General features: G+C 45.2%; 1 protein-coding gene across 1 annotated transcript; it reads left to right on the top strand.

Annotated features, from left to right (window-relative positions):
- Window positions 1–19,641: 19,641 nt before the first annotated feature.
- LOC136548568 (putative disease resistance protein RGA4) lies at window positions 19,642–22,832 on the top strand. Its single transcript, XM_066540048.1, has 4 exons — window positions 19,642–19,846; window positions 21,239–21,354; window positions 21,475–21,892; window positions 21,976–22,832. Exons 1-4 carry the CDS (start codon window positions 19,642–19,644, stop codon window positions 22,830–22,832), a joined length of 1,596 nt encoding a protein of 531 aa, XP_066396145.1.
- The last annotated feature ends 1,357 nt before the right edge of the window (window positions 22,833–24,189 follow it).

Below are 24,189 nucleotides of genomic sequence, written 5' to 3'. Positions count from 1 at the left end.
AACTAGAGGCTTGGCTAGGTGATCACTGCCACCCCTAGGGTGGTGCCATAGCCACCCTATGAGGTGCCCCAATGGCTAGTTTGTAGCCGTTGGAATTCGACCGTTGGGCAAGTCACTGCCATGTTCGGTGCCAGGCACCGTCCTATCCGGTGACCTCGCAGAAACAGCTCCATAGGGTATAACGGCTCTATTTGCTTGTGTGGCTATAAATAGAGGGTGTGACCGGCCTTGGCCACTCTCTTGGCACCTCTAACACTTGTGCACACCCTTTGGAAGCTGAGCAACACACTCCACTCACTTGTTCACTTTATTTCATCATCTTGAGTGAGATTGGAGAGCCTCTATTGCATTGCATTGAGTTGCATCGTCTTGTGGCACTAGTTGGGAGATTTGGGCTGGTTGTGAGCTTGTTACTCTTGGTGTTTGCCGACACCTAGATGGCCTGGTGATTGGAGGATCATTGAGCAGAGTTGGTGATTGTCTCTGGCCTCAATTGGTTGCTTGTGCAGGTTCTTGACCTTCTCCTGGCGAAGAGCCAAAAGGTACTCTATTGGATTGCGCATGTCATTGAGCTAACTCACTTGTGGGTACATTCTTGTGGTGTCCAATTCTGTGGATGAGGTTCGTGCAACACCTTTTAGCCACCGAACCACCAAGTGTTGGTCGACACAACGAGGACTAGAGTGCCGGAAAGCACGTGAACCTCAGGAGAAAAATCTTGTGTCTATTGTGTGCTTGGATTTCTCCTAGTGATTGGTTGTCTCCACATTGTGATTGGTTCATTCATCGACATAGCGATATAGTCACTTGACTCACTCCTTTACATTTCTTGCAAACTAGTTGTCAAGCTCTTTAGTGTAGTTAGTCTTTGAGAGCTTGTTAGTTTAGTTAGTGTGACTCTTTAGTTAGTCTTTGAGAGCACACTACCTTAGTGAGCAGTGACCTAGCATGTTGTGTGTGCTAGTGATCATAGCAACTAGAATTGTTGGGATAGGTGGCTTGCGACCCTTGTAGAGCTACATCAAAATTACATTATGCCATTTGTTGTACTAATCAATTGCTCTAGTGCTTTGTGGAATTTTTAAATAGGCTATTCACCCCCCTCTAGCCATATTACAACCTTTCAATGGTGTTGGTGCCACTCTGGCTATAGAACAACTACGTTTAGGGCACAAGCTACGTCACCTAGAACCTGGTTTTTTGGACACTAATCAGCTAGAAGATCAAGAGGACTTGATTGGAGACTTCACTAATGCTACCGAAGCTATCACAGTATCATCCATACAGAAGATGTTGCAAATAATGTTTTCCTAGGACCCTAGATTATCTAGGGTCTTATAAGTAAATAGTATACAAGGTGCAAACTTGATAAGCACCCAATCAAGTATAGAGCCCTTGAATAGGATAGAACCAGATGACTGCAGATCTTCTGTTAACACAAGATCTACAATCATCAAGGTCAAGCTCCTATTCAACAATAGCATCTCACAAAGGATGGAGAAGGAGCACCTCGCAAAACTTGCACCAACATCTCAGTGAGGTGCTTTATATTCCATAATCTTGCTACCTCTGAGGATTGAGGGATGCAAATCTGCATCTCGATCCTCAAAGGCAACAAGGTTATGGAATCTAAAGCACCCAATCTTGAAGGCCTTCTCCAAACACCCTGTGATGTACTTTATCTCCATCTTGCACCTCTCATGGATAGGAGGAGGCCATGAGAGATGCAAGGATGAAGACAAAGCACTTCTTGGCGATGATGAAAGATACAGTAGCTCATGAGTATGTGGATTCAAGAGTGTGTGGATTGAGCCCAAGAGGTGCATCCAGACCCTAGTTAAATAGGCTAACCTTGAAGATGGAGAAGTGCAAGTAATGGTGATGCAATGGTGTTGTGGGTAGTTGGGAAATAACTCATGTTGACTTTACCACCGGAAGATCAAACAGTAGTGGAGGGCCGGTGGCCACAACACGTATCCCAGTCGGCTTGGCTTTTCATACAACTAAGAAAATACCACTGCTGTATCTATTGTTAACCTGTCGGTGGTAAAAGTTTCAACTACAGATTTCCTTCCTTGGGAGGCCTCACTATCATTCCAACCGGCGGTGGAATTATAACACCCTCGCTTCTATCGCTATGGCAATGAAAGTGGCGACAGTGATAAATTAATCTGTAGTAGTGTATGCTTTCTCTGATGGCACATTTTGACTATAATTCCATTGTATTCCAGTATAAGTCCTACAAAATAGTAATCTTGCAATACAAGTGGAACTATGTCAATAGTAAAAGCATATGTGTCATAAGTTTGCTTATTTCTCCTAATTTGGATCTTAATTAGCGGTCAGATTTGGTCATATCGACCGCCAACACAAGCCAAGTTAGCTAGGCCCCCTCCCTCTGGCTCATGACCCCTCGGTCAGGAGAACCTCCTTCTTTGTATGTGACCTAGCCCTCGACTCTATATAAGAGCAGCCAGGGCACTGTTGGTATTTATTAACATGTCACTTGTTTAAGTAGCCACCTAGTGTTGTTGACATTTCTTAACATCACTTTTGCTAAGTTGTCATCCCTAGCTATGATGCCAGAAATGCTTGTTGGTACTACCTAGTGCCACTTCTAGAATGACACTAAGAAATACTTTAGTATTTTACTATGGCTAGAAAGAATGTATATATAAATGAAGGGATCTGCAAGTGCACAAATAATTTATCATTGTAGCATTTCACCCGAGAGTATTTCAGGTATCGTTATTTATATTTTTACCTCAGGGAAGGATGAGTAGATGGAATACATTGATAACTTATACTTATGATGGAGAAATAAACCATAGCCAAACTTCCACTCACAATAGGGGTAAGTCAAGAGATAAATATATATGAATGGTAAGTGATAACTGAACATTGATCACTTAGAGTACTCCTTTCTATGGCATTAGCATGACTAAGTAGATATTAGACAAATAATTGCTAATTCATTCTTAATTGCAAGTCAAAGCATACGTCGATTAGTGCAATTACACTTAGTAATCATGGCTTAGATCAACTTCATATCTACACATAAGGGATATTACTAAGCAAGATCAAGAACAAAGCATGACTTCCTTCATAACTAGATCCTACTTGACCTATATTCGAGGAGTGGACTACAAAGGACTCAACAGGAGTGTCACACCCACAATCATCTACCACATATCCTAAAATATAGGGTGCATCTGTAGGTAAACAACGTATAAGCACCACGCTTACACAATGTCGACCACTCACCCCGTATACATTAGAGCGAGCACTATATGAACTTATGCTTGAACATGGTGATAATCTAGTTATACTAAGCATATAATCAAAGTAGACGATGAGCATAATAACTAGCAACATGAATAATATTAAGAACAATGTCGAATCAATTGTAGCAAACATATGAATAATGAAAGATACAAAAGAGGATATAAGGGGCTATACCAAGCCACGCTCTTGACAAGATCAGGAATCCAAGCGAAGCTTGCCTCCCTCTAGATCTAACCTAGCTAACTATGCCCTAGAATATGGTGGAGCTCTGAGGATGATCAGGGTTTCTAACTTCTTCACTGAATGACTCGATTATGCCAGGGGGTGGCAGGGGCTAGTATATATAGGGGAGATCATCAATCCTAAGCCCTCAGATCAAACCAACTTAAAAGGATGGTGTAGATGCAATCCCTAAGGCGGTGGAGAACCGACTTCATGAGGAGGGACTCCCATGTGGGCCCACCTGTTGGCCTCTTGCAGTCTTCTTCGGTGGTTTGCCTTCTAGTGTCCTCTAGAACCTTCTGGAGTTGTTTGGTCTTGGATAAGCGTGATTAATTCTGACATTTAGGTCCACCTTGATGGTTTTCTGGATAAGCCCTGCTAAAAGCACAGATTCAACAAAACTCATGGAATTTGTTAGTTTAAACCCCTAAACCTATGTTGGTGATCATTTTATGCCCTTACACAAGTTATACTGATAGTTTATAATGGTTGTTAACTACCGTCAATAGGCACCCTTCCCAACATCTTCATCTTCACAATTTTTGGGCTCTCAAAGCTTTCCTTTGAGCTACCCATCTCCTTGCTCTATCTCTTCTACCTCTTCCACCATTCTTGCACCCCCCCGTTGTAAGAACTTCAGAGCATTCAAGTGAGAAACATGCACTTGATCATCTCTAAGACTAGATGTAGGGCTCTGGCTAAACCAGTATAACTCCTCATGTCTTTTGGATGCTACCATAGTCTTCCTAGAGCAATACGACATTCGTATAAATTTACTAGCCGGTTTACAAAACACCAACACATTTGTGGTATTAAGGAAAGGATGACCAATGATTAAAGGTGTATCCTTGTCATTGCCCATGTCCAAGATCATAAAATCTACAAGGACATTTATAGCATCTCTCACTTTAACTAACAAGTCACTGGCTAGTCCTTCAAGATAACAGATAGATTGATCGGCTAGCTATAGGTAAACTGAGGTTGGAGCTAAGGCAGTGTAAAATAGTTTATTGTAAGTTTCCTTAGACATAATGTTAACACTAGATCCTAGATCACAAATGGCATTATGAAAAGTATGGGTTCCTATGGAGCAAGTAATGATGGGGTTCCCTAGATCACCTTTCTTAATAGTAAAAGGGGAACCAACTCAGAGCCTCAAGAACTTAAAGCATAACCATACCTTGTTGTAACAAGGTTGGCTGTCTCCATGGTTCCTTCAGGTTTACCAAGAATTCTATCTTTTCATAAGATGGTATGGCAGCTGCTATTTCTGCCAATTGGGTTTCTATCATCTTATTGAAACTAAGTTGATTCTTTAAGGAAGAATAAAACTCATCCAATTTAGCATTTATATTTTTCAACATCTTGTCATGAGCATGCAACTTTTTATTAATGCTATCCGTCATTCTACCATTGCTATAAACAAGATCATTAAGGAAAGCATAATTATTAGCTTGATTATTCAAATGTTGAGATGAATAATTATAATTGTTACCTCCTTGATTGTTGGAGTGCTGATTCCATCCTTGATGTTGTTGTGGATGAAACCCATTGTCATTCCTGACAAATTTAAGATCTTCCTGGGTCTCGGGACAGGCATTTTCTAAATGTCCAACATCTCCACAGACTTCACAAGTCATGTGAGAATTCGTGGCTAGGCACTCATCTTCTCATAATGTTCTACTCACTTTGCGAGTAGATCCATCTTAGCTGCAAGCATGTCAACTTCCTTAATTAAATACATACCTCAGTTACGGGGTTAGAGTTGATCATCGCTCCATCCTTGGTTGGAGACCATCTTCTCGATCAGCGTCTTAGCATCTGCAACACTTAGCGAAAAAGAATGCTCCTCTAGTAGTAGCATCTAAATGGCTCCTATCTAATGGAGCTAACCTATGGTAGAAGTTATAGATCAAAAGCCATGCTTTCATACCATGGTGTGGGCATGCAGAGACATACTCTTACATTCGTTCATAGGCTTTGGGAATCGACTCATCAGAAGTTGTTGAAAACTAGAGATCTTATTGCGAAGAGCATTTGTCTTTCCCATAGGGAAGAACTTGACTAGGAAAATGTTGGAACACTTGTCCTAGGTTTCTACAGCACTGCGGTTAGAGTAAAACCATTGCTTAGCCTTTCCTAACAAAGAGAAGGGAAAAAGGTGAAGACATATAGCCTCTTGGGTCACTCTCTTAATAGTGAATGTCCTACAAATCTCCAAAAAGTGTTGGAGATGAGCATTTGCATCCTCATGGGCTTTGCCACAAATGGACTAGCTTGAACCATCGTAATTAACGCTGGCTTAAGCTCAAAGTTAGCATCCCTATTGATAACATTGGGTCTGGTGGCTACATTAAAAGCCAAGGGTGTAGAAAAATCATGAATGGACTTATCACCCATGGTCGTGTTGGGTAGTGATAGGACATGAGGGAAAAGGGATAAACTACTTAGGATATCTAAAAGCCTAATTAGCAAAGCTAACAATACAAAGCCAATTGTCTTCCCCGACAACGGCGCCAGAAATGCTTAATGATACTTCTTAACGACTAGTGGAGGGATTCCGCAAGCGCACGGAACTATTGCATAGCACTTCGCTCGGTGAGTACCGAGTGTCAAATTTATATTTTCCCAAAGGAAGGCGAGAGGCAAGTTTATATATGATCATTAGGATTGCTAAGGAAAAGCTTGGACTTATGCTAAGTGGTTCAACAATAATGGTGGTTGTGAATGAACTAATGAGTAAACTAACAAACAAGCTAAACTAGAGGTAGGATAGCTAGGTGGGAGAGTGACTAATTTATCTTAAAGTAACAAAGGGTAAACAAATGACTAGGAGAAATGCACTAGTACTTTGAGGCATAGCCTACCTACCAACTAGGAGAGTTAAATAGATAGGGTCTACCATGAGCCCTACGATTTAATAACTAGACCGAACGTGGTGGAATACAGAGGACGGACAAGGCTGTCACCACTTGCCAACTACCACAATCTATCTGGAGACCTAGCCGTATCCACAGGTAATTTATAGCCTAAGCGCCTCACTTAATCTATAAGCTTACTACTTCGATCCGAGCTCTGATGAAATGAGATCAAAGCACCCTAACTAGACGGTGAAACCGGTACTAACGAAAGACTACTAAACAAAAGATAACCAATGAAACTAATGCCAAGACACAAGCACCTAAGCTCACTAATGATGAACTATAATGAGCAAGGACTTGAGCAAACCAAAGCAATAATACTAAATAAAGTATTAAATAAAGTAAATGCTAAATGAAAGAATTACAAAGGAGCTATACCAGACCTAGAAGACTCTTCTGGACTCTGAAGAAAGCTCTGATTTAGCTCTACTTCCACAATTAAGCTACTACTCTAGAGCTATGCTAAGCTAGAGAGCTTGGAGAAGCTTGGAAATGAATGAGGCACTTCTCCACCAAGCACCACTACCCCTTTTGTAGTGTGGAGAGGTAGTGAGGGTACGTATAGACAGCTAAGGGAGGTCAGTGGCCCCCTAGGGCATCGAGCGGCACGAGGGGGCATCGACCAGCCCTTGGTTCCGCCGCCTTTGCATCCAACGACGATGAATGGCTCCCTAATGGTGGTTGCATGGTAGGTATGTTGGTTATTTGTGCAGGAGGTCAGTTGGAAGCTCCAAAGTGTATGACTGTGGACCAATGGATCCAAGGCCACTCTATCTCGGTCCTTGAAGCAAACCAACATTGGATCGGTGGTGGAGAAGCCTTGGAGGACCTCTCCCATGGATCAGTGATGTGGTAGGGGCCACTGGGGTGTCAAGTGGTGCCGACCGACATGGCATGTGGGCCCTAGGCCCTCCTGCCACGTCCACTTGCCTCCTTTGTCCATATTTGTCACTATTTTTGCTAAAATTCCTACATACAAATATTTTTCCATGTATAAGTGAAACTAGGTGAATTATAAACAAAATTCAACACATGTGATGATGATTTACCTCACTTTATCATACTTTTGGGTGAAATGTTGATGATCAAAACGGGTGTTAGTGACCATCAACACTCTCCTTTCTCGATCAAACTTACCATGACTCACAATTTGAGATGGAATTTGGGAGTAGTGCAGCGTCTTTGTTCGTCACATGGCATGAGATTTGAATTCTTGTGATGGCAACCTTTTCTCCAATCTACACATCGTTAGAATAATATATATGTCTATACAAACCTATGAGATGGCAGGGTTCCAGTGTTGATTGATCATGAATGTTCAAGCACCTTGGGTTCTTCAGTCTTTCTCTTTTTCTTGTGAAAACTTATCGGAAGGTAGAAACAACGTCTGTTGTACTGCCTATTCCACAATTCAACAGAACACGGGTAATTCCGCTAAAGCTAGCAGTAAATTAAACCAGTAGAAACCTATTTACGCCAATTGTTTCCCCAGCATGGCACCATAAATGCTTATTGGTATTTATAAGTGCAAACTAAAAATAAGAATTCTACAAGCGCACAGAATACCATTGTAGCATTTTACTGGGAGTATTCTAGGTACCATTATTGATATTTTTACCATAGGAAAACAATAGAATAAAGAGTATTGAATAACAATTGAGTATCTACTAACATATCATACCAAAATAGCTTGAGCAGGGGTAAATGTAATGATAAGATTTATGAATGATGACACACAGGAGATAAATCCATAATAAACAAATAGACTTGATAATTTGGGAGAATAATGAGTGAGGTTGGTTCCTATGATAATCTTACTACAAAGTTATAGAAATACCATGGCATATAAACTCATTATAGCAAAAGATTAACTCTACATTCATGCATAAGGGACATTTCTAAGGAGGAACATAGTAAATATACTTCTTTGCCATGACGACGGTCCATCCTAAGTCAAACCATACCATGGAGAATTACCACATTCTCAAGTCTATCTACACACGTCAACAGGCTCTGGATACGTCCGACAAGCCTAACGACGCAGGGGAACAGCGCAACGAGGATAATGACGACGACGATGCAGACCCTCGTCACAAGTACGTCAAGCCAACCGATTGCGTACACACCATCATCAGAGGCAAAGTGTCCATCGAGACCAAACGAGAACGCAAGCTGCTTGCCCGCGTGTGCTTGAACATGGCCAACACCGACAACCTCCTCACCGATCTGCGGCTCCCTCCGTGGTCTCACCGCGAAATCTCATTCAGCAGAAAGGACCAATGGGCCGCAATACCTGAGCCAGGGCGTTTTCCCCTAGTCCTCGATCCTTGTATCAACAAGGTTCAGTTCAATAGAGTACTGATCAGCGGCAGCTCCATCGATATACTATTCAAGAACAGTCTACCCGCCCTGAAGATAGCTCAGGCGGACCTCAAGCCGTATGAGGCACAGTTCTAGTGTGTTCTCCCCGGACAGAGCTCTACACCTCTCGGACAGATCATGCTACCTGTGCAGTTTGGGACCCCAGACCACTTCTGCACCGACTACGTCAACTTCATGGTCGCTGACTTCGATGGCACCTACCATGCTATTCTTGGTCGACCGTCGCTCACTAAGTTCATGGCCATACCTCATTACAGGTATCTGGTGCTCAAGATGCCTATTGAGAAAGGAGTTCTAACCCTCCAAGGCAACATGTACGCAGCTTATACCTGTGAAGACGACAGTTTCAAAATAGCAGAGGCTCACGACCTCTCTATTCGCATGGCCAAGACTATGCTCGATGCTAAGAAGACCTCGACCGACCACCTAGAGATCCCAGAGCTTGAGGCTCCACGCAAGAACATCAAGTCCAAGGAGCACAAGGTGATCTAGCTAGTCGACGGTGATCCCAGCAAAACGGCCCTTATCGGGGCCAACCTAGATCCCAAATAGGAAGACGCGCTCGTCATGTTCTTGAGGAGCAACGTGGATGTGTTCGCATGGAAACCTGCTGACATGCCCGGTGTACCTCGAAACTTGATCGAGCACTCCTTGAATGTCAACAGCAAGGCCAAACCTATCAAGCAAAAGCTACAACGGTTCGCTCGCGACAAAAAGGAGGCGATTAGGGTAGAAGTTACATGGCTTTTGGCAGCCGGATTTATCAAAGAAGTGTATCATCCGGAGTGGTTAGCTAATCCGGTTCTTGTACACAAAAAGAATAATGAATGGAGAATGTGCGTTGATTACACTGATCTCAACAAACACTGCCCTAAGGACCCCTTCGGCTTACCTCGCATAGACGAGGTCATAGATTCAACCGCTGGTTGCGATCTGCTTTCCTTTCTCGATTGCTACTCTGGTTATCACCAGATCGCTCTCAAAAAGGATGACCAGATCAAGACATCTTTTATCGCACCCTTCGGCGCCTACTGCTACACGACCATGTCATTCGGGCTCAAGAATGCTATGGCTACCTACCAACACGCTATACAAGCTTGCCTCAAAGATGAGATAAAAGACGACCTCGTCGAGGCTTATGTTGATGATATAGTTGTCAAAACCAAGGAAGCACATACCCTTGTTGACAACCTAGAACGCACCTTTGCAGCCCTTAACACATTCCAGTGGAAGTTAAACCCAAAGAAGTGCATCTTTGGTGTTCCTTCTGGCATACTACTCAGCAACGTCGTCAGTCACGATGGAATACGCCCTAACCCAGAGAAAGTCAAAGCTGTCTTGGACATGAAGCCACCCAAAAAGGTGAAGGATGTTCAGAAGCTTACCGGATGCATGGCCGCCCTCAGCTGTTTCATATCAAGATTAGGTGAAAAAGGATTACCATTCTTTAAACTACTCAAAGCATCCGAAAAGTTTGAGTGGTCGGAGGAAGCAGACGCTGCCATCACACAGCTAAAACAATACCTTACGTCACCTCCGGTCCTCACTGCTCCAAGAGAAGACGAAACACTCCTGCTTTACATTGCGGCTACTAATCGAGTGATCTCCACAGCCATGGTGGTCGAGCAAGACAAGCCCGGCCACATCTACAAGGTACAGCGACCAATCTATTTCATTAGTGAGGTACTCAATGAGTCCAAGACCAGGTACCCACAGATTTAGAAGTTGATCTATGACATACTGATAACATCCTAAAAGTTGAAACACTACTTCGACGGATATCGTGTGGTGGTCATGACTGAGTACCCTCTGCGAGACATCATTAGCAACAAGGATGCAAACGGACGCATCATCAAATGGGCAATGGAGCTATGCCCCTTTTCCTTGGAGTTTGCAAGCCGCACTACAATCAAGTCTCAGGCACTCGTCGATTTCATCGTTGAGTGGACAGACTTAAGCACGCCTATCTCTCCTGGATCTGACGAGTATTGGACGATGTACTTTGACGGCTCTCTCAACATCGACGGTGTAGGAGCAGGAGTCCTTTTTATGTCACCATCCAAGGAGCAGCTCCAGTATGTCCTCAGGATTTATTTCCCAGCATCTAATAATGCCGCCGAGTACGAAGCATGCCTACATGGTTTGCACATTGCGGTTGAGCTTGGCGTTAAACGTCTCTATGTCTACAGAGACTCTGCTCTGGTCATCAACCAACTCAACTCAACAAGGACTAGGACACAACCAGCGAAAAGATGGATGCATACTGCAAATTGATTAGAAAGCTAGAAGGCAGGTTCTATGGCATCGAATACATACACGTGGTCCGGGACAAGAATCAAGCAGCGGATGCACTATCAAAATTAGGATCATCCTGAGCAAAAATCCCACATGGCGTATTTGTCCAAGACCTGCTCATGCCTTCCATCGAAGAGGAAGATTCCACGGCAGACAAGCCTCCAGACCAGCAATTGGTGGCTACGGTTCCGACGTCAAGCACCGCTGAGCCGCCTTCGACCGCTCATGAGCCCGACTAGAGAATACCTTTCATCAAGTACCTAACAGATGGCAGCGGTTACACTAATCGGATAGAAAACGAGCGCCTGATGCGTCGCAGTAAGCAGTACCTGCTCGTCGATGGCAAGCTATGGTGCAAGAATGCAAAGGAGGAAATCTTGATCAAGTGTATAACCTAGGAGGATGGCGAACATCTCCTAGACCAAATCCACTCTGGCTCCTGCGGCAACCACGTGGCCTCAAGAATGCTGGTCGGTAAGGCTTTTCGAGCAGGGTTCTATTGGCCGTCAGCAGTAGCCGACGCAGAGAAGCTAGTCCGCCACTGTGAGGGTTGTCAGTTCTTCGCCAAGAGAATCCACGTACCAGCACATGCGATCCAGACAATACCAGCCTCCTAGCCCTTCGTATGCTAGGGACTAGATATGATCGGGCCCTTCAAACCGGCTCTAGGGAAATTTACATGCGTCTTTGTGCTGATCGATAAATTTTCTAAGTGGATAGAATACATGCCTTTGGTACAGGCATCCTCAGAAAAGGCCATCACGTTCCTCGACCAGGTCATCCACCGTTTCGGCATACCCAATAGCATCATCACTGATCTAGGTACTCAGTTCACCGAGAATGCTTTTTGGGACTTCTGCGATGAAAGGAGCATAGTAGTAAAATACATCTCGGTGGCGCACCCTAGAGCTAATAGACAAGTCAAGTGGGCAAATGGCATGATCTTGGACGCATTGAAGAAGAGGATGTATAGAGAAAATGACAAAGCTCCCAGAAGATGGCTCAAAGAGTTATCAGCCATGGTCTAGGGCCTTAGAACTCAGCCTAGTCGTAACACTGGCGTCTCGCCATACTTTATGGTTTACGGCGCTGAGGCAGTCCTCCCTGTAGATATGGCTTTCAGATCAGCACGGGTAGAGAACTTCAATGAAGACAAGGTCAATGAAGTACGGGAGCTAGAAGTGAATAGCGCAGAAGAGAAGCGGCTTGATTCTTGTGTATGTACGGCCAAATACCTCACTGTTTTGCGTAGTTACTACAACAAGAACATTAAAGAGCGGTTCTTTGTGGTCGGGGATCTAGTCCTAATGTGGAAGACGAACCAGGCTAGTGTCCATAAACTCGCAACCCCATGGGAGGGGCCCTTCATGATCAAGGAAGTCACACGACCGACGTCTTATAGGTTAGCTCACCTGGACGGTACGGACGTACCAAACTCGTGGCACATCGACAAGCTTAGATGTTTCTATGCTTAACTACTGAGATATGTACTCCTCTTGTACTTTTGATTTACTTCAATAAAGCTATTATGATTTATCCGACCACTCTAATGTGTCACTTCGAATTTTATGGTTATTCTAACTTAGCTAGTAAAAGCCGACCACCACTCCTTCTACAGTTTTCGGAGCAGGCCCTATCTCTGGTTCCTCCCAACACATGCATGGGATCCGCTCTCTATATTATGGGTGATCGGCAGGTCCCCCTTGGTTTGACTTGTCCGCGTCTACATGTGCACAGGTCATGCACCTCACACTCCGACCACATGGCAAACTAGGGCCGCTCAAACTTTTCGAGATGATGTGTCGAGCAAAATGGTACAACTAAACAGAATGTTAACATATTCTCACTTAGTTACACCAACATGAGTTTCAAGCGTCAATACGTTTTATACAAAGCAAACAAGCTTATGATGATATACAGTTACGTTATTACAAGCTTGCCTGAAAAGGGCTAAGTTTTCAATAACACAACTATGTCCTCCTTCTATAGCTCTAAGCCTATTACATTGGCTGGTCGGGGCACGCAGCACCTACTGCTCACTGCTTCCGATATCCTACTCGAGTCTCGGGGACTCTTGTGCTGGTCGAGCTGAAGGGGATGGCCTCGCCGATGCCTGGTTGGTCGAGACCGCAGGCTTCGTCGGTTGGCTTGCAACTAATGGTGTTCCCAGCTGACTTATCGATGGCGTACCCTGTACAGGTGTTGTCCCGCCTCCACATAGGTTAATGTCGCCAATTATCTTTGACGACAGGTCTAGCTAGGCCATCCGAAGTTCCTCAGCCTTGTCTGGGTCTACCTCCTTCGGGTATCCACCCTCCAGGCGCTTGAGATCGATCAGGGGGTAGTGGGCACACACCACGCTTAGCACATGGGCACCCATGTACTCACCCGCCTCCTTCACGAACTCTTGGAACCATCCCCATGCTTTTTTGCATCTCTCGACCAGTCCGAGCTGGGGCGTCCTTGGCTCTTCCTCTGTGAGCGCCGAGTCGATAAGGTCGAGGATGGGCAAAATGCCAGTTGCCACTTCCTGGCACCAGTTCTTCCATGTATCCCAATCCTCGGTGGTCTCCAGGCATCGTGCCTTCCAGCCATCATGATCTTTCATCACGGCTTCTAGATGTTTCTTGGCATTGACTTTTAAAACTGCAAACCGTACAAGACATCAAAATGTAATGGCACGACAAGATAAGGTGGGCAACAGAATGAGAAAGGTGGTATGGAACACTTACTTTTCAGTTCCTCCTTCATCTTGGTTGTGCGGTCCTAGAGTTGAGACTGGTTGCGCGCCAGTTTCTTGTTGTCCTCCTTCAGGCGACCACACTCTATGGTCACACGGCTATTCTCCTCCTGGAGGTGGGTTACTTCGGCTTCTAAGCCTGCATTACAGCTGTCACTACCAACAATGCAACAACACAAGTCCTGCACTTGCTATTATAAGATGAAAACTTACTTGTTTTTTCCTGCTCTTTGTTACTGAGCTGGCCGACCAGGTTCTGGTTCTGTGCCTGTTGCTCCATCCTCTCCTAGTCGGCGGTTTCAAGTTAGCGGCGCAAGCGTTCCACCTCGGCCGCCAGTTCTCTATTGTTGGCCGTGATTCCCTTAATCTGGTCGAAGCACCTCTTTCGGTACTTTGCGGTCTTCATCAAGTCCTGTATATAAACAAACTAAGTCAGACAGTTCGACTAAATAGCAGGATCAAGTGGTCAAACCAAACATACCTGGACTTCTGTCACCAGACGCTTTGCCGCTCGTTCAACTTTTAGGGTCTCTTCGACCTCTGGGATTTCTTCATGCATAACCCACTCGTCGTTCCACCAGCGCGACACATATACATGTTGTCATTTGTCTTGGGGATGGCCCAGGATCTCTTCTACTTTGTCCTCTTCGGCCTCTTGTTCAGGAGGTGGCGATGGTCTAGACTCTGTAGTCTCAACGACCACTATGGCTTTCCCATGAGCCGTAGCATCGGCAAGAGTGCTCTGTGCCACCTCCGGCTGCTGCTCCTCGGCTTGGTCTGGTCCCCTTGGCGCCGAAGTGTCCCCCTCAGCAGGGTTAGTGCTCAGAGCACTTGTACTTGGCTCGGCTCTCTTCTCGACCAGTTGCTCGAGGACTGTTGTCTGGCCGCTCGTCTGCTGAGGTGCTGGTGGATTTTCTTCCATAGGTTCCTCCACAGCTGGCTGCTGGGTAGTTTTTTCCACCATTGCTGGCGAAGTCGTGCTGCACCTGGCTAGTTGGTTGGGATTTTCGGTGGACACCGACCTAATATATCAGAGAAAAGTTCAGAAGACAACATTATTCAATACAAATTGTAAGCTTACATCAAGGTTACAAATACTTACATCTTGGAAGCACGGAATGACGTGGCGAAGGAGCGTCTCTTCGACCGCACTTGCTCCACGTGCTCGACGGTTTCCATCGGGTCTTTCTCCACGACCAGTACTGGCGCTGGGGTTGGGTGCTCGACCCTTCCTCCGTTTGTCCTCTGTGTTGTAGTGGTCGGTGATGCGATCACTGCTGGCACAGAGGAGCCACCCTCCTCCATCGACTCCATTTGTCTCCTCCTCTTTTGAGGGACGAGTCGGAAGATGTCCGCATCCTCTGTTTCATCATCTGAAAGGGGGAAGATGGCCTGACGACGCTTGTTGGCCGTCGGCCGCTTGCCAGCAGCCCTAGCCGTTTCTTCCTCCCCAACCCTGAGTACCGCCCAGTCGACGTCTTCGGTCCTGGCACTGGTCTGGGCGGTAGGGCCAGCAACTTGCGGCCAATCCATACTAGGGGGTGGAGACACGAACACTGCTGCCTGGTCACGACCATTAATCTAGGAAACATAAAGGCAACAACATAGTCAAATTTTGTTACAACATAACTCTATAGGTACAAGGAAGTATCATTTACCTTTGGGGGAGGTCGAGCCAGCTTGAAGGCGTGCTCGATGTCGCTTAACCTGACATAATTAGGATCAGCTAAGTTGAATAGTTCCCCAATCCTGGCCTTGATTTCGATCTTGTTAAGCGCCTCTTTCCTAGTCCTCGTTGGATCTGCGGTCCCCTGGTATTCATATCCAGGATGTACCCTCTTCTAGCAGGGCTAGATCCTTCAGCTGATGAAGTTCCTGACCACGCTTGGACCGTCCAGCTTTCCCCATGGGATCATCCCGAGCAGTTCTACGATCTGCTCTAAGTGCTCAGGCTTCTCCGACCAGCTATTCTTCTTCTCTGGAATCAACCCCACGTCGCACAGGGTGATCGTGTTCGGCTCTTCGTGGATGTAGAACCACTCCTTGTACCATTCGTCCAGTGAGGTATTCTAGGGGCAGTGCAAGTACTAGGCCTTCATACCGTCACGCAGATTGAGGTATACGCCTCCGGCTATCTTCGAGCCGCCGCTCCCTTTCTTCCGCAGACAGAACAGATGGCGAAAGAGGTTGAAATGGGGCTGGAAGCCACCATAGGCTTCGCAAAGATGGATGAAGGTGGAGACAAGAAGAATCGAGTTGGGATGCAGATTGCAAATCCCAATCTCATAATACAAGCAGAGCCCCTGAAGGAAAGGGTGCACTGGAACCCCAAAACCCCGCTGGAAAAAATCCTCGAAAACCACAATCTCACCTGGTTGTGGATCGGGGAAGCTTTCTCCTTCCGACGCACGCCATCTCGTGAGTGCCTTGTTGTGGAGCACTCCCATGGTGACCAGGTCTTCGATGGTCTGCTCATTGCTCCTTGACTTCCACCACTCCTTCGCCATGACTCCGCCTTTCTTCTGGGCGTCTCTCTTCGCCATTAATCTGCCCTTGCTAAAGGGGTGGATGCGGTGGAGGGGGGATTGGTGATGGTTTTCGGGGGAATAGGGTTCGGCAAGAGGAAGAAGAAGGTTGCGGCGGCGAATGACAATGGGGATTGGTAAAAAGTAACTTACCAGTTCTATATTATAAATAACCAAGAGCTCCGTCGTTTCATCCGCCCAAGATTCTTGGGAGATGTGCACACGCGCCGCTGACAGTTGTTTTCACAACCTCGAGATCTACGCCAATAAACATGCCCCTTCGTTACCAGTGTACGCGCCTCTTCATTGATAGTGTGAGAGGGCCCACACTGACGCACCTCTATACATGTGCCAAGCGACTGTTTGCTAGAAAGAGCAAGAAGACAGAGTGACGTGCTATACCCGTCTGCTTTTTTGACCAGACGTGTTAGATTGGACTTGACAGAGTAAGGAGATAAATAAATACACCAAATAATAATAAAAGCGGCGTTCGTTTTTTCGCTACATATTTGGTGCTCAAGGAAGGACCAGACCACTGCCGTGATCGGGCACTGCCCAGACCACTACCGTGCTCGGGGACTGCTCAGACCAATGACGTGCTCGGGGACTGCCCAGACCACTGCCGTGCTCAGGGACTGCCCAGACCACTGTCGTGCTCGGGGACTGCTCCGACCACTGTCGTGCTCGGGGGCTGCTACAACTACTATTGTGCTCGGGGACTGTCCCGACCACTGCTCGGAGATCGCTTTCCTCGACTACATGTGATTTGCACTCACATACAGTTGAGAGACATTTATTTAGACCTTGCTACAAGGCTCATACTTCATCTCCCAGCAAGCTCGGGGACTACATTGGTACGATGCACCTGCCGGTGCATCTCTTATCGCCTGCATGACTATTGGATTCTTAACTTCAATAGAAATTCTTTTTTAGACCCTGGCACCACGTGCCTGCGTCACCTACTACCAGGCTCGGAGACTAAGTGGGCACACTTCACCTTGCGGTGAATGTGTTTATTTAATCGACCCCTATGCTTTGACTGATTGTAAGGATTACTATCGTGCTCGGGGACTGTCCCGACCACTGCTCGGAGATCGTTCTCCTCGGCTACATGTGATTTGTACTCACATACAGTTGAGAGACGTTTATTTAGACCTTGCTACAAGACTCATAATTTGCCTTCCAGCAAACCCGGGGACTACATCGGTACGATGCACCTGCCGGTGCATCTCGTATTGCCTGTACGACAATTGGGCTCTTAACTTAACTGGGAATTCTTTTTAGACCCTGGCACCACGTGCCTGCATCACCTACTGCCAGGCTCGGGGACTAAGTGGGCACACTTCACCTTGCGGTGAATGTGTTTTCTTTTCGACCACTACACCTCTGATGATCAAGGATGCTACGCTTCAAGATTCACTTACATTTCTTTACAGAAATACAAGTGGGCACACTTCACAGGATGGAAATCTTTTTCTTTTTTCTTAAAAGCACCATACATTCTTCGAACAACCTACTTCTCCGACGACAACGGTGGTCAGAGATGTCAAGGACTCAAGCCTTACTTGTTGGAGAAGGTTAAAATGGTGTGTCGCAGCATAATACATGGTGCTCGGAGACTAGCTATGGGGGTATTAACCCCTATACCCTTACGGCTAAGCTTGGGCCGGCCTGGATCAGTGGGTCCGGTCCACCAAAAGATGACGCGCGGCCCAGCCAACCTGATCGGAGTCCCGCGCAAGGAGTCAAGGCGGATTTGGCGATCAAGCAAGATCCTGGTCAGTTAGAATAGGAATCCTTATCCGACCACATATGGCAATTGTAACTGCCTAGGATTTGTTTCCAGATCTGTAACCCTGCCCCCGGACTATATAAGGCGGGCAGGGGACCCCTCTAAAAAAACATCTCTCATTGACATACAGCAATACAAATCAGACGCAGGACGTAGATATTACGCCTTCTTGGCGGCCGAACCTGGATAAAACCTCGTGTCTGTCTTGCGTCACCGTCTTGTTTGTGGCTTGCGCACCTGTCTGTCGACAATCTACTATCTTAGGCATACCCCTAGGTAGACTGCCGACCATATTTCATCGATAGTTGGTCACGTCTATAGAAGGTAAAGCGATTCATGGTACAGACACGTCCCAACTGCAACTACAGACACGTTTTAACAACGTGCGTATGTAGTAGACCTTATTACAGACGCGTGTTGAACCCCGGTCGGCGACTTATTACGTCTGTGATAAGTCGCCAACCGGGGTTCAACGCGCATCTGTGAACTCACATCACAGACGCACGTTCGTCTGGTGTCCATAGGAGGCGCTGGTAGATATGACTCTTTTTTACATAGTGTCGTCTAATTTGATAGATGAATGACCTGGTAACATGAATATAATAATGGACAACCTAGGAATGGTTGCCTCTCCTTAACAAAGGCAATTATTAATTAGAGGTGAAAGGCTGGAATATGTTACAATGTTTATCGCTTCATGTTGTAGATCAAGCACTTCAGGCAGTGTTTGGCAAACGAGTTATGAGAGGTGGGATGGGGAAAGGGAAAAGGATGAATGGCTATGATTAAATGAGTTGTGAAGAATGGATGGCTAAGATCCAATATTACCCTTGAAGGGTGGGATATTATTTCCCTATCCCATTAGCCAGGCGATGCCTCACCCATGCGCAATGTGTCCAAAGTGCATGTTGGCCTATTGCAATTGCACAGAGGACCAAGATAAAAAGCAAGCAACTTTTGTGGAAACCATTGGCGTTCTAGTCCTTCGAGATGCTCGAAAGAAGCATGGTCAGGATGGTAGAGCATTGCGCCCATTCCTGTGGCCATTTCTTTATATTTTTGGCTCATGGCAGCCTCTTTAAGTAGGATACTTAGGGCCTATTTGGGATGGCTCCACTCCACAACTCCAGCAACTCCAACAAAAATTATAGCCAAACACTCCAACTCCAAAACTCCATGGAGCTGTAGTGCAAATGGGAATGGAGTTTTGGAGCACCTCTTTTGCTGCTCCAAAACCCCCTCTTTTGAACCTCCTCGTGGAGTTGGGTAATTACCCACCAATGCCACTCGTTACACAAAAATAACGTTTCATTCTTTTTTTTCCTCCGATAGCCCCCGCGCCAACGTTTTTTCTGACGACGCTCGCGCCGTTCTCCCGCCGCCGCCACTAGCGTTTCGGCCAGCCAACCCCCATCGCCGCTCTACCCCTGCCGCCGGCAGCCCGAGCCCCACCGGCTGGCCGCCTTTCCCTACAGGAACATGGCGCCGAGCTCGCTGCCGTCCTCCTCGTCCATGGCTGCCATGAACCGTGACAGCAGGTCGGCGGCATCCTCGTCGTCATCGAGGTCGTTCCTCCGGCACGCAGGAGGTGGTCGACGTCAGTGGGGCTTCCGGTGGTCACGACGTGGCCCGCGCCGAAGGGGCCCCATGCCTGGATGGCGCCCAAGGGTGCCGCGCGGAGCAGGTCCGCGTACCAGTCGAAGAACAGGCACGTCGTGGAGGGAGAAGAAGACAGGGATGAAGAGCAGCTCGCGAATCGAAGTCGTAACCTCTTCAATCGTAGCCTAGCTTCCCCACTGGATCGAGCTCTTATCCGCTCAACGGTCCGGCCCTTTTCAACTCTGTTTCTTCCGTTTTAGATGACTACTAATGATAATGCTGCTTCCAGCCCTTTTCAATCAGGGCTGATATAGTTTAGAGTAATTTGTTGAAGTCAGTAAACAATTTTTAATAAATATGAAAAAGTTTTAGCTGCTTGGCTAACTAAGGAAGAAGAAAAGGGGAATACGAGGATGACAGGTGGGACCATAAGTTGGGGGCAATAATGATAATTCACCTTCAAACTCCGCTTTTCTGGAGCTGGGGACACCCTCCCAGCCAAACACCTCCATCAGACAGCTCCAACTCCACCTAGAGCTGGCTCCACCTGAAGTTCTGGAGTAGAGCAGCTCCATCCAGAGTTGGAGCCATGTCAAACAGGGCCTTAGCCAAAGTGTAATCCTTTTAGCCCATTATTAGTACTGTGTGATGAAGTGTGTGGTTGTCGCTCACGTCAATGCTCTTGATACAAAAGGGTCAATAAGTAAAAGGGTAAAAGTCCATTTTTGAAACTGCATCTTGCGCAACAGTCTAGATTATGAAAAAAAAATATATCATCTTGAACATCCAAACTTCTTAGCAACAAATTATAACTTCTGGTTATTGTATTTTTTTTCTCAGCTTCGGATTTAATCTCTCTTCTTTTCTGGAATGAGAAATCTGTCCAAGTAAGGGACGTCTTTAGTCTCTCTTTGGAAAAACACTATGTTGATACCCCGGTTGTTATCTTTCTAGCACCGGACCATTGGGTCCTTGTATTTTTCTCCTTCTTTCACTTAGTTCCAAGGAATACCCTGGTGCATTCATTTTATCTACTACCAGATCATCTGTTCTGTCTAATTTCTTTGGGTCTTTGCTGCTTTTGCTTGTTTCTTCATCCAATGTTTGAAGCATCTTTTTGCATTGTATCCTTAGGATTTAATCACCTATACCTTGGAATATGATCCATGTTCTCTAAAGGAATTCTCTTTGGTCCATACTCCATAGAAAGGCATGAAAGAGCTAGTAGATGATTTTGAGCATGCTAGTATATGAATGCTGTGACTAAGCTTGTTATGGTGGTCAACGTATATAACACAATATATAGGATTGGTGTAAATGCATTGTCAATTGCGAATGACTCTGGGTGTACATGTGTTGTGGGAGTGTTAAGGGAAATTAATGTAGCTCCGTAAATTTGTTCAGCTATTCATTCTGTGGACATATATAAGATGTCTTACTGGTACTTCATTTTCTTCTTACAGTGTGGATGCATCAGGTAGCGGAAACACCGGAACGGGTAGCAGAAAAAGGAGAGTATATGAGGGCTTGAAACAGAATATTGCATCTGAAACCCTTAAGTTTAACAATGTTGAATACTCTAGTAAGATGCTGGTACTAAGTCGTCAATTAAAAGAAGGCTGGGAGGAAGTGAATGAATTGCTCAAACTACTTAAATTCCAAAGTTCTGAAAGTCCACATTACCATCCGACAGACACATCTTCTATTGTTCAGAACAAAATATTTGGCAGGTTGTACGAGATGCAAGAGATCAGGAAGATGATGAGAGCTGATGACTCAAAACCATTTACTATAATACCTTTAGTGGGCATAGCGGGGGTTGGTAAAACACTGCTCGCACAATATGCCTACTCCAATGCAGAACATCATCAGTTTCATCATAGGATATGGATTACCGTGTCTACTGATTTTGATGAAGTGAGACTTCTTAGACACATGCTAGATTTTGTCTCTAAAGAGAGGCATGATCACATACAGAGCTTTGCTAGGCTTCAGGATATGCTTATCAGCTGCTTAAAGTCAAAGACATATGGGACACCACCATGCATGTTGCCATATGGAACAGAGTGCTGGCTCCGGTTATATATTATAATCCACAAGGCACTGTTATTTTCATCACAACCAGGAGTCTGTCAGTCGCAAAAATGATTGGCACAGTTCAACCAATAAAAGTTGGTTCTTTGGAAGCTAACGATTTCTGGATGTTTTTTAAAGCTTGCGCCTTTGGTGATGAAAACCATGAAGGACACCCAAGTCTAGGAATCATTGGTATGGAAATAGCAGAGAAGCTAAATGGAAACCCATTGGCAGCACAAACAGTCGGGACCCTACTAAGACAGAATCTTACCGTGGACCATTGGAACAACATTCTGAAAAATGAAAAATGGAAATCCCTGCAAATCAGTGGAGGAATAATGAAAGCTTTGAAGCGAAGCTATGATTTCCTACCTATGCTGTTGCAACGGTGCTTTAGCTTCGTAACTCTGTTTCCAAAGGGTTATGTCTTCCCTGACAGAATGTATTTGATTAGATACTGGATTGCACAAGGATTTGTGGACCACAAGGATAGAAGTACAAAACCAGAGGATATAGGGAAGGATTATCTTGATCTTTTAGTGAACTATGGCATCATTGAATATAATGAGAGTGATGAACGGTTTTTCATGCATCATCTTATGCATGATTTGGCTTTTGAGGTTTCAAGAACAGAGTTTGAGACTATAAATGGGTTAGACTGCAGAGATATCTTGCCAACTGTACGCCATCTGTCAATAATGCCTCCTGGTCCATATGAAAATGCATCGCATCATGATGATTTTGACAAAAAAATGAAAAAAATTACATCAGTGATGAGACTAAGGTCCCTCATCATTGGGTATCATAATAAACATTTTCTCAGAGAATTTCAGAGTATATTCAAAGATGCAGAGAGTCTGCGGTCGCTTGAAATCTATGGAAAGCATGCTGATATTATTTCTTTCATGTGCAACTTGGGAAGCTGTACACATCTTCGGTATCTAAATCTTGGAGTCCGTGTATCTGGCAACATCAAGTTTCATCTGTACCATTGAGCAAATGTTACCACCTTGAAGTTTTAGAAAATCCATATGGTTGCAAAGTCGATGGAGTGAGTAATCTTGTTAACTTGAGGTATCTTGATGTGACAATGAGAGAATTGCCTTCTCCTTCTAATGATGGCGAAATGAGAGATCATGAGGATGTGCAAGATTTAAGTGATCAGCATTCAACTCGCTTTGATATAACACAAATCCAAAACATGAACAAGCTTGTAGAGCTTCACCTATCTGAGCTTGAAGAAGATGATAATAGGGCTGCTGGTTATGGGCCAATACTGAGGGACAAAGAACTCTTAGAGTCACTGTCCTTGTCATGGAAGAATGCTAAGAAAGGCCTACATTCGGAAACAGCAAAGAATATGCTTGAAATACTTGAACCCTACAAAGCAGTTAAAAAACTGTATATTCAACGGTACAGTAGCGACAGCTTACCCATCTGGTTTGCAACTTCTGCTGCTAATTTACAGGTTCTAAGTCTAAAGGGTTTTGAAGAATTGCAAAAACTCCCATCTCTGACAAGACTTACAAAGCTTACAAAACTGGTGATGGTGAATATGCAGAAAATAATAGAAGTATTCATTCTTTTTTTCACTTGAGAAGCTAACAATGTGTGAAATGCCCAAACTGGAGAGATGCAGCTGCAATTCCCTGAGGAGTTTTAACTCTACTTTAAGGGTACTAGAGATAAGGAAATGCCCTCAGCTTAAGTCCTTTCCTCTCTTTGAGTACTATAGGCAGATTAAAGATCAGCAAGGTTCATGGATGCCACGTCTTGCTACTTTACTCATTGATGGTTGTCCCAATTTAATGGTATCTTGTCCTTTACCATCATCAGAAGTTACTGATGTTTATACATTGCTGGAGTTCCAAGTCATCCCCATTTGTTTATGCCATCAGGTGAGAAATTGATGGTTAAGCTTGAAGAGATTAGGTTAAGTCTCGTATCTGAATTGGTAATAGATGGCTGTGGTAAAACAACGTATATTATGTTTTCAGGTTTGAGACAACTCATCAAGTTAAGGATGCTGCACATATCGCGGTGTGAAGAACTTTTGGCTTCAGATGTTGGGCAAGAGGGTAAACAGGGAGATATGGAAGCTCTAGCACCCCCTTATCTGAGATACCTGAGGATTCAAAATTGTCGGATAAAGGGGACCCTGCTTTTTGAGATCCTGCGGCATTTGCTGGCCCTTGAGGAACTGGACTTAGAAGAGTGCCACCTAACAGGGATATCGTTACAAGAGAACCAGAGTAGCCTACTGAATCTCGGCTCAGCTCCAGAGGCTTCATCATCAGCAAATCCAGATGATGCATTGGCAAGCTCATTTTCAGATGGACACCTCTGCATTCC

Source organism: Miscanthus floridulus, chromosome 4 (assembly GCF_019320115.1).
Source record: "Miscanthus floridulus cultivar M001 chromosome 4, ASM1932011v1, whole genome shotgun sequence".
Taxonomy (NCBI): domain Eukaryota; kingdom Viridiplantae; phylum Streptophyta; class Magnoliopsida; order Poales; family Poaceae; genus Miscanthus; species Miscanthus floridulus.
The sequence above is the reverse complement of the archived record's forward strand: the minus strand, read 5'-3'. Positions and strand labels throughout refer to the sequence as shown.